Source organism: Typha latifolia, chromosome 6 (assembly GCF_019914945.1).
Source record: "Typha latifolia isolate L0001 chromosome 6, TyphaL0001v2, whole genome shotgun sequence".
Taxonomy (NCBI): domain Eukaryota; kingdom Viridiplantae; phylum Streptophyta; class Magnoliopsida; order Poales; family Typhaceae; genus Typha; species Typha latifolia.
This window is the reverse complement of record NC_133091.1, coordinates 3,549,167-3,563,210: the sequence shown is the minus strand read 5'-3', so window position 1 is coordinate 3,563,210 and position 14,044 is coordinate 3,549,167. Positions and strand designations below refer to the sequence as shown.

At 35.6% G+C, this 14,044-nt stretch overlaps 1 protein-coding gene across 8 annotated transcripts in view; it reads right to left on the bottom strand.

The window, feature by feature from the left end:
• Positions 1 to 14,044, bottom strand: part of LOC140790653 (uncharacterized) — a 54,189-nt gene that overhangs the window by 16,321 nt on the left and 23,824 nt on the right. For all 8 annotated transcript variants that reach the window (XM_073140819.1, XM_073140821.1, XM_073140824.1 and 5 more), the window contains 3 exons: positions 8,054 to 8,124; positions 2,094 to 2,171; positions 1,885 to 1,978 (listed from right to left, as the gene is read on the bottom strand). In XM_073140819.1, coding sequence (XP_072996920.1) covers positions 1,885 to 1,978; positions 2,094 to 2,171; positions 8,054 to 8,124 — 243 coding nt within the window. The remainder of the gene's footprint in view (positions 1 to 1,884; positions 1,979 to 2,093; positions 2,172 to 8,053; positions 8,125 to 14,044) is intronic.

Below are 14,044 nucleotides of genomic sequence, written 5' to 3'. Positions count from 1 at the left end.
ATCCCTTTTGAGATCACACTTGTGAGTGAGGAATTCTATGATGTTTTCCCGGAAGATCTCCCAGATATATTACCACCAATACGGGACATTCAACATGTTATCAATCTCCTCCCGAATGCTGGTGCATCCCTTCCCAACTTACCTTATTACTGACTCGATCCAACTAAACACACATAACTTAAATGACAAATTGATAAGCTATTGAGAAAATGCTTTTTGAGGGAAAACCTAAGCCCTTGCGTGGTTCTCGTATTGCTAACATTGAAGAAGGATGAAACTTGACGTTTCCGGGTGAATGTAACAAGTTGTCCCCTCGAGTAGCTAAGTACGTCATTCTATAACATAGTCCTAAGTATAAAGGTTATCATTATTATGACAATCTAATTGTCGTCATAGGATATCAGACCATGTCACTTTTCTGAAAGAGATACCATTTTTTACCACCGATGCTTTGACTTCTTCGGACTTAGCCTTTCTGGATTTTCATACACCTATCCTATTTTCCGTCCCCGCATATGTCCCTGCTTAACCCCACCATTTGCCCTCCCACTTTACCTGATACTCCTCGACCCATGGATACCTCTAGACTATCAGTTCCCTCTGCCCCTCTGGACACTCCATATTTTATTCATTTATTTAGATATACAGTGACTTTGTAGAAATTGGGCTAAGACCCTCTCTATCATACTAAGCAAAAACAATTTTTCACCAAAATCCTCTCTGCTCTTCCTCTTTTCTCTCCAAATCCATTCTGGGTTTGGACCTTCTATTGTTTCACTAATAAACAATGGAGGAGAAGATAGTGTAGAGAAAAAGAGTGGGAGGATGAGAAGAAATAGTTGAGAGGAATATTTAAACTAAGATTGCTATCCCTTATCCCTCTTCTAGATATGAGATTTGTGGCTGAAGAAGAAAAAAGTAAAATCATGCCCTAGAAGAGGAGGAAGAGAAAGAAGATGAGGGTATATTGGGTATTTTGGTAGACAACAGGTTGACCTTGACGAGATATTCCTTTTGTGATGCCATCTTCATAGGCGATGTTAGTGCTAACCATGGTTCACCGTATCGGCCGATCTGTATCAGGATCGGCCGATCCGGATCGAGATCGGTCGAACCCAATCCCGATCCGAACTCTTTCACTCTTTCTTTTCACTCTATTACTTTTTTTCTTTCTTTTACTCTTTCTTTTTTTCTCTTCTTACATATAATGATTATTTCTCTAATGGAGAGAGACGAACTTCGGCAAACTCCGGCGAACTCTAGCATATAATTTTTTAATTAATTTTTTTTATTTCTCAGTTTTTCCACTCTCTGTCTTCTCTTTTCTTCATCATCTTCTTCTTCTTCTTCTTCACTCCAGCATGTTTTTTTTTTCTTCCACTCACGCTCTTTCTAATCTCTTCTTTTCAATTTATATTGCACCATAATTTTTCCTTTTTTTATATTTTTGGTAAACTTTTTTCTAAATTTTAAAAAGCTTTCCTGTATATTTAAATAATATTTAGAATTTTATGTAATTAAAAAGTCCAATCCAATCAACCGATACGGCCGATCCGACCGATACGTATCATTTTTTTGGAAGGCCGATCCCAATCCTGATTTTTCGAACCTTGGTGTTAACTAACTAAACGTGTGTTTTGCAAATATTTTGTATAATATAGGTGTGATTTATAAATATTGTAAATACAAGATGTAATATGTAAAAAAGTAAATTCATGAGTCACATTCTGTGTACTTATAGTTACAACAAACAAAGTATAAATGCACGCATAATGTGAAGGCAGCATGAATGCAATAGAAAAATAGAAAATCAGTGACTAGGAAACTCAAAAAGTAGATAAACATATATCCAATACAAGACAGTCTAATAGTCAGCTTTCTTACCAAAATTTCAAGAAGAGAATTCCCTTTTTGTTCAAAAACATACAACTTGAGAAGGTTAGGATCTTCATCAAGAAAGAGAAAAAGAATATTTAACCTGATTTTACAAAAATACTCCAAATTAAATAACTGAACAACAATGAGAATAGCTGGAGAGATGAATTGATTAAAATTACCACAATTTTATCTAATTTAACAAGTGATAACCTTACCCAGCTGACAGAAGCTTCTTATCCTGACTCTGCAACACATCAGTAATTATGTCAAACAAGCCTCCTCCCATAAGATTCCTGTATGCAACATATATTACCAAACTTGAAAATGGGACAAAAACATTGAGAAAAGAATATAGCAAATTGCCATAAAGTGTTACTTTTTCTTGACACAAGGTATGGAACGTAGAAAAAAACACCAACAGTCCTCTCTTGGTGGATGTTAGAAGAGGAGAAAAGAAGAATGGAAAGAGATATGCATCAACCCTCTTTTAACTGATCTCACTCCACCATGTAAAAGAAAATGAAGTTCTAGAGCAACTATGCATAAAATATAGGAAGGTTTAATGGCTACATCAATGATAAGTAAGATTCGGAAAATCGGGATCGGGATCAGGATCGGTCTTCCGAAAAAACGATACGTATTGGTCGGATCGGCTATATCGGTTGCTTGGATCGGATCGGATTTTTTAATTACATAAAATTCTAAATATTATTTAAAAATGCAGGAAAACTTTTAAAAATTTAGAAAAAAGTTTACCAAAAATAAGAAAAGAAAAAAGAAAAAACTATGGTGCAATAAAAATTAAAAAGAAGCAAATATTAGATAGAGCGTGAGTGGAAGAAAATTAAAAAGGGAGAGAGTGAAAAAAATGGAAAAACTAAGAGAAATAAAAAAAACTAATTAAAAAATTATATACTAGAGTTCGCCGGAGTTCACCGGAGCTAAATCTCTCTGTTAGAAAACCAATCATTATATGTAAGAAGAGAAAAAAAGAAAGAAAGAGTAAAAGAAAGAAAAAACAGTAAAAGAGAGTGAAAAGAAAGAGCGAAAGAGTTCGGATCATGGTTCACCGGATCGGCTGATCCGTATCGAGATTGGCCAATATGGTGAACCAAGATGAAAAGTAACCCTTAACATGCTTTCTACACTCCAAGACAATGAAGTGGGTACTTAAAAAATGGTAACAAATAGAAGATAAGATCGTGTAGATCTATAGTTGTAGTATTTATTTTAATCAGATATCTAGTTGAATTGGACATAAAAGGAAAATGATTTGCCCATATTTATATCTCAAAAAAACTAAAACTGAAATGATAGAAGAAATTTGAAAATTTGGTGAAAATTTGAAATGAGGGCTATATTGTTGATCTCTTTTTCTTTTCTTTTTCCTAATGAAAGTAGTTTTGATCTAAACCCCAAGTTTTCTCATCTACTAATTCGTGAATTAATTTGAAAGCCCAATTTCAACCCAGACGCTTTCAAGATGCTCCTAATATAACTAAAAGTCAGGTTTCAACAGAATCAATTTTTCTTTGATTGAATACCAGAGGTTAATGAATATATTGAGATTTTGAGATTGTTACTTTTTTCGTTGGTGGATTCCATGAGTTTGTTGCTTTGTTCTTCGGCAATACCTTAATTCTATATCAATTTTAGTATCAAAGCCAAAGATCCTACCACTCTTTTAATCATTGGAATCGCCGAGCCAGACGTAGAGATTGCCATCGTCGAACAACAAGAAGACTGCAGTGAATCACAAAGCAAGATTCAACGGCCATCTTCTCCGGTTCCTCTATTGTCAAAGTTCTGTAGTCTTTCATCATCCAATAGATGCCAACCGCCAAGCCTTCATCGTCGCAATCGCCATAGGTAGGTGAACAAAAAAAACAGAGCATCTATTTGAAAAATATTGAATTTTTGATCTTTCCCCTCACCTCAGAAATCCAAAATTTTAAAATTTTAAATTTTAAATTTCAAGTGACTTATTCTTTCCTTTGTACCTCAACAAATTTTGTTTCCAACAACCTCTATCTTAATATATCTTTCCCTGATCCTCTCATCAAATCATAACTTATCATGACCACCCAAATCCAAGCAGATTTCAATTTAGCATTTTCCCCCTAAATACCACTAAAACCCATGGGCCCACCATCAAATTGCAGCAGCAAGCTCAACAACTTGGAAAACACCCCCAACCCTCACGTGACCAACTTCACCTATTAGCTCCTCTTATATTCAACCTCCAGCCTGAGACCCACACACACAACAACAAAAAAACACTAAAGCCTAGCCACCACCTTGATCTCCTCTTTTGCTCCCTCCTCCTTGTCCTCCTACCTCCACTCTTTCATTTCCACCTTCAGTTAAAAAATAAATTAAAAGAAAAAACCCACACTATTAAACTTCACCGATCTCCCCTACTCACCACTTTCATCTTCGGCCTCCATGGACAACCGGTCACCCTCCTTGTGGTGAGTATACTCTCTCCCTCAAGCTTCAACAAAGAATATCTATCACTGTCATTGCTGCCTCATCTGTCACTGTTGCTGCCGACTTCACCAACACTATTGCTGCAGCACACATTGCCAATTCTGGTGACTTCACCAACGTTGTTGCTACTGTATTCGTCACCGTTGCTGGACATGATTTGTTACTTTTGACATCTTATTGCATATTTTGCATTAGTAGATTGCATCTTACATTGTGAAGTCACATTTGCATGAACCTACGTAAATGGTATGTAATCTCTAGCATTCAGTCCCAGTCTATTATGGAACCTTCTGCCATGAATGACATGTGTAAGATTATCTAAGAGTAGTTTGAGAGATATACCATTAGCCCTACCACTAAACGAGACAGCTTCATTGCTCAACTCAAGGTTCTCGAAGCTGGTTGTGAGCAAAAATTGAACGGAAGTTATAGAGAAGCTTCCAACATGGGAGTTGTTCGTGTTGCTCAAAATGTCAAGGCCCCTCGACAACAGCCTAACCACTATCACTAAGAGAGAATTCCAGAAAAGTTCCCACAACATAATAATAATAGAGAGGAAATGCTAGATCAAGATATGAACTGAGGGTTTAGGAATCATGTTGCATATAGAGACCTTTGGAACCCTGAAGATCACATGACAAAAAATATCAAGGTTGATACCCCCACTTTTGATAGTTGATTAGGTGCGACAATATTCACTGATTAAATTTGAGAAATAGACCACCTTTTTCAGTGGTATAACTTGTCAGAGGATAGGAGAGTTAAGTTTGTTTAGATGAAACTAGTCGGTCATGCCAAACTCATTTGGTGAAGCATTGGGCAAATTTCGCGCATGAGGAATCAACATCCAAAAAACTGATTGGGTAGAAATGAAAGAAACATTTAGAAAAATATATCTTCTTCATTCCTATCATAGTGACCTATTGGATTGGTAGACCAATCTTACGTCTCCCAATTTGAGGAATATATGATGAGATGCAATGTCATTGAAGACGAGATAAATTAGTTTTACGCAAGGATAACTTTGTCAGATCAAGCCTATACTTTTGCACTGAATTATGAGCCGGTCAGAAAACAACAACTAGCTAGACAACTTGCTAGTCAAACTCCTTTCACCTTTAATTCACCTAGAGCCAGGCCTCAAATTGCATTGACACCTCATAAATACAATCAAAGAATGTCCCCCACCAACCAAGACAAAGGCAAAGGACCACTAGATGATCAACAGTGGCAGTTCCATCAATAGGTACGGACTTCTTTCCCTCTCTCTTTCACTTTCTTCCTCCCTCCCTCTCTCACAGTCCTCTTTCCCTCTCTTTCTCTCACTCCCTCCCTCACAGTCTCACTCTCTCAGTCGGACAGATCGAATATCATTTCTTTTTAAATCTGTTTTAATCAGTTATGCTAGGCAATTAGACAAAATGACAAACAAAAAATTGACTGAATTAATTATCTGTTGAAGAATAAATGCTTGTAAAGTTGTAAATCAGTAATTATCTGTTAATCACTTAATCCGTTGAAATGTTTTAATTTGTAAAATGTTAATCACTTAGTAGTTAGTCTATTAATTTGTTTGTCAGTAATTACATATAAGTATATAATGTATATTATATATGTTTATTTAATTATTTATTTATATTAAAAATGTTAAACTACCTAGTCACCCGCCTTTCGCGTAGGCGCTAGACGGTGGGGTGACCATTGACCACCCACGCCCGCCTTTTAAAACATTGTAGATCACTGCGGTAACTTTCCTAGGTGACTCTGGTAGGGTTAGAGAACAATCTCATATTAGATGAAAAGACTTTCTGAGATGACTCTGGCAGGGTTAGAGAACAATCTCATATTAGATTAAAAGACTTTCTGAGGTGACTCTAATTTCTCCCAACAGTTAGATCGGCTATAAGGAAAAGATCCGAGCAACATCTCAAAATGACTTCTAATTGATATGGATCTACAGAGTATTGACCCAATTAAGACATATAGCGCTATTAATATTAAGAGAAATTCAACATATCGACATGAAGCATATTATAAATTATGATTTACGCTATGATTACCTGTGTTGTTATTATTGCTATTGTTAAAAACATGCCTAGTGAAATTGTCATTATATCATTAGACTTGCATTTATTTAAAGTTATAGATTTTGAATTTATTTGGTTTTTGAGTGGAACTCCCTGAGCTATTATTGTTGGCTCACGGCATCTCTTCTAACATTTCAGGTACCGATCAACATGGGGATTGAATGAGATATACCGAGACTCCACCTCTACTTAAGATCTATCCCTTCTTCTCTTTCAGTTCTATTAGTTATTATGTTTTAAACTATCTGTTAATAGTGATATTGGTTATCTTCATTATTATTGGATTATGTTTATTGTAGTCAGATATTCACATTAATTCTTGTCATTGTGGACTTATAAAATTTATTAAAATTCATATATCTCTAAGTATATTGAGATACATGGCCGATTATATTTCCAATTTCAGGTCTTGACAAGAGATGCTGTCGTTATAGCCCTCTGCGTCATTGTAGACCATTGCCTTACATGTAGATGGAGTAAGAGGGAATGGGAGGAGGCTGACTAGATGAGAAGAGTGGACCAAAGAGGAGGGTTTGCTTGGAGGAAGAAGAGTGGATAATGGACAACAGAGGATGTGTGGTTCATTCACTGTTTCATTCTACAGAAAATTCTCTTGATAATCATGTTATTTATTAATTTTAAGACATTTAGAGAAAGAAAACCTCATGCTAGATCATGTCAACCAGTACCAATGAGACTGGTACACGCCAACGACATCCTACTGTTAAACCTAGAATAAAACAGAAAAAATAATTATTTGCACATGAAACCTCTATGTACTGGATTCCAATATTTTGGTATGATTTGATAGGGGTGAGAATAAGGAAAAGATTCAGTATAAAAAATAATCATTACATTCTCCATAAATATACATAAATACACACGCGCACGCCAAGTTGTACTTTATATCTATATCTTCCTCTATAACAAATTAAATATCAATAAAAGCTATTAGTCATTACTTGAGAGCAAAGAAACATCACATATTTATAGTGATACTTGTTTTATAGCATTTTGCAGCATCTCCTATTTAATCTCCTTTGATAAGGTAAAGCCAAAGGATATTTATATGACACAACAATTGTTGGAGTATAGACAACATAAACCATATATCAAAAGGAAGGAGAAGGCAGTAATAGCACCATATCTTGGGAAAAAATGAAGGGGAAGGAGGGGCCTGGATAGGAAAATGGAAGGATAAAGGTAACAAAAAGTCAAAAACAATCATATTAGGCTATTAGCAACTGGCAAAACAAACCTCTTTCCTCCATATCTTAGAATTTAGTATTTTACATGCTAATCACTCAACATGAAGTTAGAAAAACAAGTTTCCTAAATTTGTTCTCACTAAATTAATCTAAAGTACACCTTTTCACAATAGAAATAAAAACAGAATACTGTCTTTTGCCATTGCTGAAACTTCACTATCATGTTTTACAATTATTCGACAACAATGGAAACAATTTTTTCTTCTAATGATGTTCTTATTGGACTGTAAGGATGGGATAAACAAGTGATAAGGATAGTGAAATGAAGCTTCCAACAAATTATATATTAATGAAAAAAAAGCATACAACGTAAAAAAGACGAAGAAATACCGAAATAGCTGCAATGTTTCTGCTGCAGGCAAACTTTTCGCTAGAGAACAGAATTCATGCAGGAACAATACCTGCTCCAGAATAAAGATATATGAGGACCTTTGTGTATCTATCACATGGAACAGAAAATAAAAGGTGAAAATATGCATATTTGATCTTTAATATAACTAATGGATGAGACAAGTACTGATTGGCAGTTTTTAATGTGATCGAGAATCGAGATCAATGTCCACCAGAAAGAAAGAAATAGCAACCTCAGGATGAAATAGATCATTATGATGTTGAAAATGATACATTCATCCCCGTACATCCCAATGGGCGGTCATAATAAGGTAAGACAACAGGAATAATAGAAAGCAGTGAACAGAGTACCGTTGAAACTTAAAAGAATGCAACCAGTCTTTACAAATCACTATAACAGCTCATAAAGTTTGTATTTCTACCTGTCATTTCCGTGCTTCACTCATTCGTGATAATTATGGGTTTGTGAAGCACGGATACAGATATAGAATACAGGATACGATAAATTTTTAAAGTAAAATACGAATATAGCATGGATACACGCCAATAAATAATAACATATTTTTAATTTGTTGTCAATCAATATAACATATGGTAAAAAATGATTATTCCAAAAATGATTACTCCAAAAATGATAAGATAAAATGAAAGAAAGCTACGGATTTAATATCTACATGTCTATAACTTTAGAATAATATTGTAACAGAGACTGATATGAAACTCAAAATGTTAGTGAAACATTAAAATACAATGCAACTATTAATCTACAATTAATTTGGATATTCAAATGGCTTTCAAGTTAAATGTTTAATTCATTATCAAATAAAAAAAAGACTTGAAGTATCATGAAGGAAATCGCATATACATATAAAGTATATGTTTTATATCATCTTTTAGTACAAAAAGAAAAAAAGAAAAAGAACTGAATGACCAAGAAATGTATCAGAGCCATATCAGAGACGTATCCCACCGTATCAGAACCGTATCCTGCCATATCAAAGTTGTATCCCACCATATCGAAATATTAAAATTATTATTTTTAATTCGGATACTCCTCCAGCCATATCCGATAAGTATCGAGCCATATCCGATACGTATTGAGTTGTATCGATCAAGGTTCCCAATATTGGGATCGGGATCGGTATCGGCCGTCCAGAAAAACGATACGTATCGGCCGTCCAGAAAAACGATACGTATCAGCCGTTAATATCGGATCAGACTATTTTTTAATTATATAAAATTCTAAATATTATTTAAAAATACAAAAAATGCAGAAAAATTTAGAAAAAATGACAAAAAATAAGAAAACAAAAATAACTCACATATGAAATCTAAAAACTTAAAAAATGTATTAACTTACTCAAAATTTAAAACCTTAATGAATACCGAGCTGGTTCTCGTAAATTTCTATAGTCTTCATCATCATAATCACCATAAGTTTGTAAATATTGATGTCTGAGACCTGATGCTCCAAAAAGTGATTCCATCATACTAGTCATACTGTATGAATCTTGTTGTGTAAAAGAGGATAATAACCAGTATTTGGATCTTGTGCTTGAGAATACTGAGGGTACTGAGGATAATAACTAGCATCTAGATCTTGTGATGGCTCCAAACAATAAATACTCGATGTACCATAATCATAAAACCAAAATGCATCTCATAACGACGTCGCTGATATGTATATATATTCTCAGTTTCTCTGTCTTCACTCATTATGCCTCCTTGACTTTCCTCAACAAATATAGATGGAACGATCTCACCACCATATGTATCATCAGGATTCAGGACTATGTCTAATACTAGTAGGTATACTATCTCTCGCTGGTACCAGCATCTATCCTCATCGTGGTCTATCCCAATATCTCATCTAACCATGAGTTATCTCTGTCATCTAATAACCTGTCCTCTATTTCTCTGATCCAATGAGTTAAGAGGTCTTCTTCATCAAAAACATGATTTAAATCAATCATGTTCTGCCTTTCTTCTTAAATTTCTCTCCCTCAATCTCATATTATAATGGCAAAAAACTAACTTCTCCAATCTTTCCATTGTCAATCGGTTGCGTGTTTTTGTGTGGATTAAGTAGAAAGTAGTCCAATTTCTTTCACACTGTGATGAATACACAGTTTGACTTAAAATCTTATTTGCTATTGGCGTCAAATTTGTTGCCTCCTCCCATCCATAGATAGACCACCATTCAGCTAGAGTATTATAAGATATAGCTGCAGAAACTTTAGCAGTACTAAATTGTCCAGCTCTCAATCTATATCTCTCCATCTGAAATCAAAAATATATTATTAGCTTATTGATTCTATTGAAAGTTAAAACTTGAAACAAATAATAATAAAATTATTTAATTAAATCATAACTCACTTCTTTATCGCACAGGATTTGTTTATGAATATCGAGCTCAAGCTTGCTGATTACCTTTCTAACCCCCAACAAGACTTCACTATCATTATTGACATTTTTAGAGAATTGAAATCTTGGATTAAAAAAATACCTTGTAGAAATTTAAAATTTGTAAACATTCAAATTTTTAAATATTCATAAATAAAAATAAATTAAAACTTAAAACTTAAAAGCATGCTTACTAGCAGCGTGTATATCTCTATGTAGTTGTTTGTTCTATCTAGAATCAATCATTTTCCACCACTTCCTATAACTTTGCCCACATTTTTTTTATTGATTATTTTACTATGTCCATTGTCTCATATAAAAAACTCATCTCAGACTTGTCATCACTGTTTACAAGTCTTAATACTTTGATAAGAGAATCAAATACTGCGGTGGCAATTGTAATATTATCCCAAAATGCATTTCCAAAAGCCATATATTTCAAAGTTTCACCTAAAGATATATCTTTAGGTTTCATATTCTTAATTTTTATAGACCACTCCTGTGATGTAAACATCCGCATAATATCGTCCTTATAGCACATGAGGCTCTCCAAGGCTAAAAAGTGAGTGACAAATCTAATGACCACGGGTCTGATGATCTCCCTACCACCAGTCATCTGCCTGAGTAAATTAAGAACCCAACCATGATTATATATAAAATTTGTTAACCTCTAACCTTCATGTATGACCATATCAATTTCAGGCTCTTTTCCAATATCCTCTAACATCAGATCAATACAATGTGCAGCACATGGCGTCCAATATAAATGAGGTATTTTAATCATCAATAAATTTCCAGCAGCTTTATAATTTGCCTCATTATCAGTAACCACTTGGACTACTCTTTTTCACCGATTTCTTGTACCACCTCATCCATCAACTGACAAATATAATCTACATTTTTGAAATGAGCAGTAGCATCCACAAACTTCAAAAATATTGTCCCCATGCCAGAATACGCTAAGAAATTAATTATATTTCTTCTATTTTGTGTACTCCACCCATCACATATTAGTGTATAACCAAATTCATCCCAATACCGTTTAAATGTCTCAATTTAAGTATGAAGTTCATCTACCTCTGAGTCAAGATATTTAGTAGCAATATCATTTGAACTAGGAGGCGGAATATCAGACCCTACTGATTACATAGCATCCACCATAGTGTGATAGTAAGGACTATCAGCTACATTAAAAAGAATATGGTTGGAGAAGAAAAATTTAGAGATAGTCCTACCAATGTGTTTCTTTGCATTTTTAATTCCTTTGAGAGCTATTTTGATGAAAGTCTATGTACGACCCCTTTTTCTGAAGATATGTATCCATTGGTCCAATATTTTCAAACTCTACTATAACACCAGGAGTCCTATGAGTAGAACTACTGCCTCCAAATTCTCTCTCTCCTCGTATATTAATTGATTTAGATCTCTGAAAGTTACCACCAGTGCTTCTCATCTCTTCCTCTTTTCTATGCATATTTCTACTCTCTTTCATTGCCCTCCTCATCTGTCTCTCTTCCTCATCCTCCTCACTTTGCTCACTGCTATCATTATCAATGCGCATAGAATTATGCATCAATTCTTCACAAACCATTAACTCTCTTTGTTGTGCAGATTATTTATCCTTCTTTTTGCCAATTAAATGAGCCAACATCTGCTTTCTAACTTCCAAAGACACTTGAGTGCAAGTTGCTACATTTCCTTGTCTTCTAGCTAAATGTTCTTTCAAACGGCTGACACCACCACTCATTTTCTTTCCACACCAGTTGCATTTAACACATTTTTTATCTTGCCCAATAGTGCTGCAATGTTGCCACCTAATGTCAGTATCATATGACTTCTCTTTTGGAGTCATTGATATTTTAACTCTGCAACTAAAAAACATAAACAAAAATCAAAATAAAATATAAAATAATTTAAAATTTATGAGGCATAGCTGTATAAGCAGCACTAGGTGCTGCTACCACTGCTGGTGCTGCTGCTGCTGCTGCACAATGAAAAAAAAACTTACCCAGGGTCGTCAGAGATCGAGGTCATCGAATCTTCGTCGGAGAACGTCATCGGGTCACCGGAGATCTACTCACTACTTAGTCGCCGGTGAGAAAGAGACATGTGAGAAAGAGAGAAAGAAAGAAAAGAGAGAAAGAGAGAAAAAAAGAAAAGAGAGAAAAAAGGGAGAGAAGCGGGTGGGGGGGTGGGGACATCAATTATTGATGTCCCCTGGTCGATCGGATCCGACCCGTTCCCACCTGTTTCGGTCGGGATCGGCCGAAACAGCCGATCCCGACCGAAACGGCCGAAACCCCAATCGGCTGATTTCGACTGAGATCGGGATCGGCCGAAACTGGAAACCATGGTATTGATGTCGTATCGGTATCCAATACATATCGGATACCGGTACGGAGGGGCAAATAAATTATCCATACTTGATAGATTACGGGTGAAAATTAATTCAAGCATTTTCAATTTTAGGCCAAGCCAACCTCTACTAGTAAAGCAATGCAAGCCTAATTGAAACTATGAAGGAAAATACTTTATCCAAGGATTTCTATATCAATAAGCACAATATTATAAAGGGAGAAAATGGTACGTATTACATATAAAAACACTTGGAAACTTGGATACATGTTAGGTACTCTTAACAATCCTAGTCTCAAGTTTCTCTCAAAAAATTATCCTAGTCTCAAAATACTAGAACAGCTAGATGTTCATCTTATACCATGGAATCTAGGCAACAATATCATGACGCTCACATTGCGTATGAGTGTGATAACTAGAAAAAAAATATTGCGCACACGTGTGCAGTGGAATACTTAAGTTGTGACTAACATGACTTAGAGAACAATTGTAAGAACTGGAAAAAGAAAAAGAAAAGAGGGTGCATGTGCATTGCACGTGCAACCCCCCTACCTCTCCTTCTCCGGAGGAGTGGCTGTGGGATTTTCACTCTGAATCAAATCTAGATTTGGATAAGATTTAAAACCTAACCTATAAATATAACCCTACACTATTATCTCTCTCCTTCCTAATCCTCGTTGGAGTCTTCACCATGGAATTGAACCGCGGGATTAATTGGAGACCACCATGCGACTCGTCGATGAGCCCTCTCCCACCCCTCAAATTTAATTTAAGATTAATGAGTTAAAATATAAATAACTACTTTTGGTGTTGCGGGCTTGAGAACGAATTGCATCTACCGACGGCTTCAGGTCGCTGCTGCTCGTGGACCAAAGCTTCACGTCATGGCCCATATGCCATGGTTGCCTTCAGGGAGAGCCCTTGTGGCTTGAATTGCCTCCAACCAAGGGATAAGTTTATTGGTCTTCGGCGACGGCTTCTCCTCCACCTCATGTGGTTTGTGTAATCGTGAGAGTGGGAGGAAGCTTGGGCTATGGCTGGTGGATCGCCGATGGCGGTGGTTGCCAGTGGACTCTCTGTTTCTTTCACTTTTTCTCGCATAGACCACCTCGAGGAAGAAGATTTGGTTGGGCTCGGGTTTAACCACAAGCCAACCCTTCATTATTTTGTAAGTTTGCATTCAGGTTTAGATTTCAGATCCACAAACCTGAC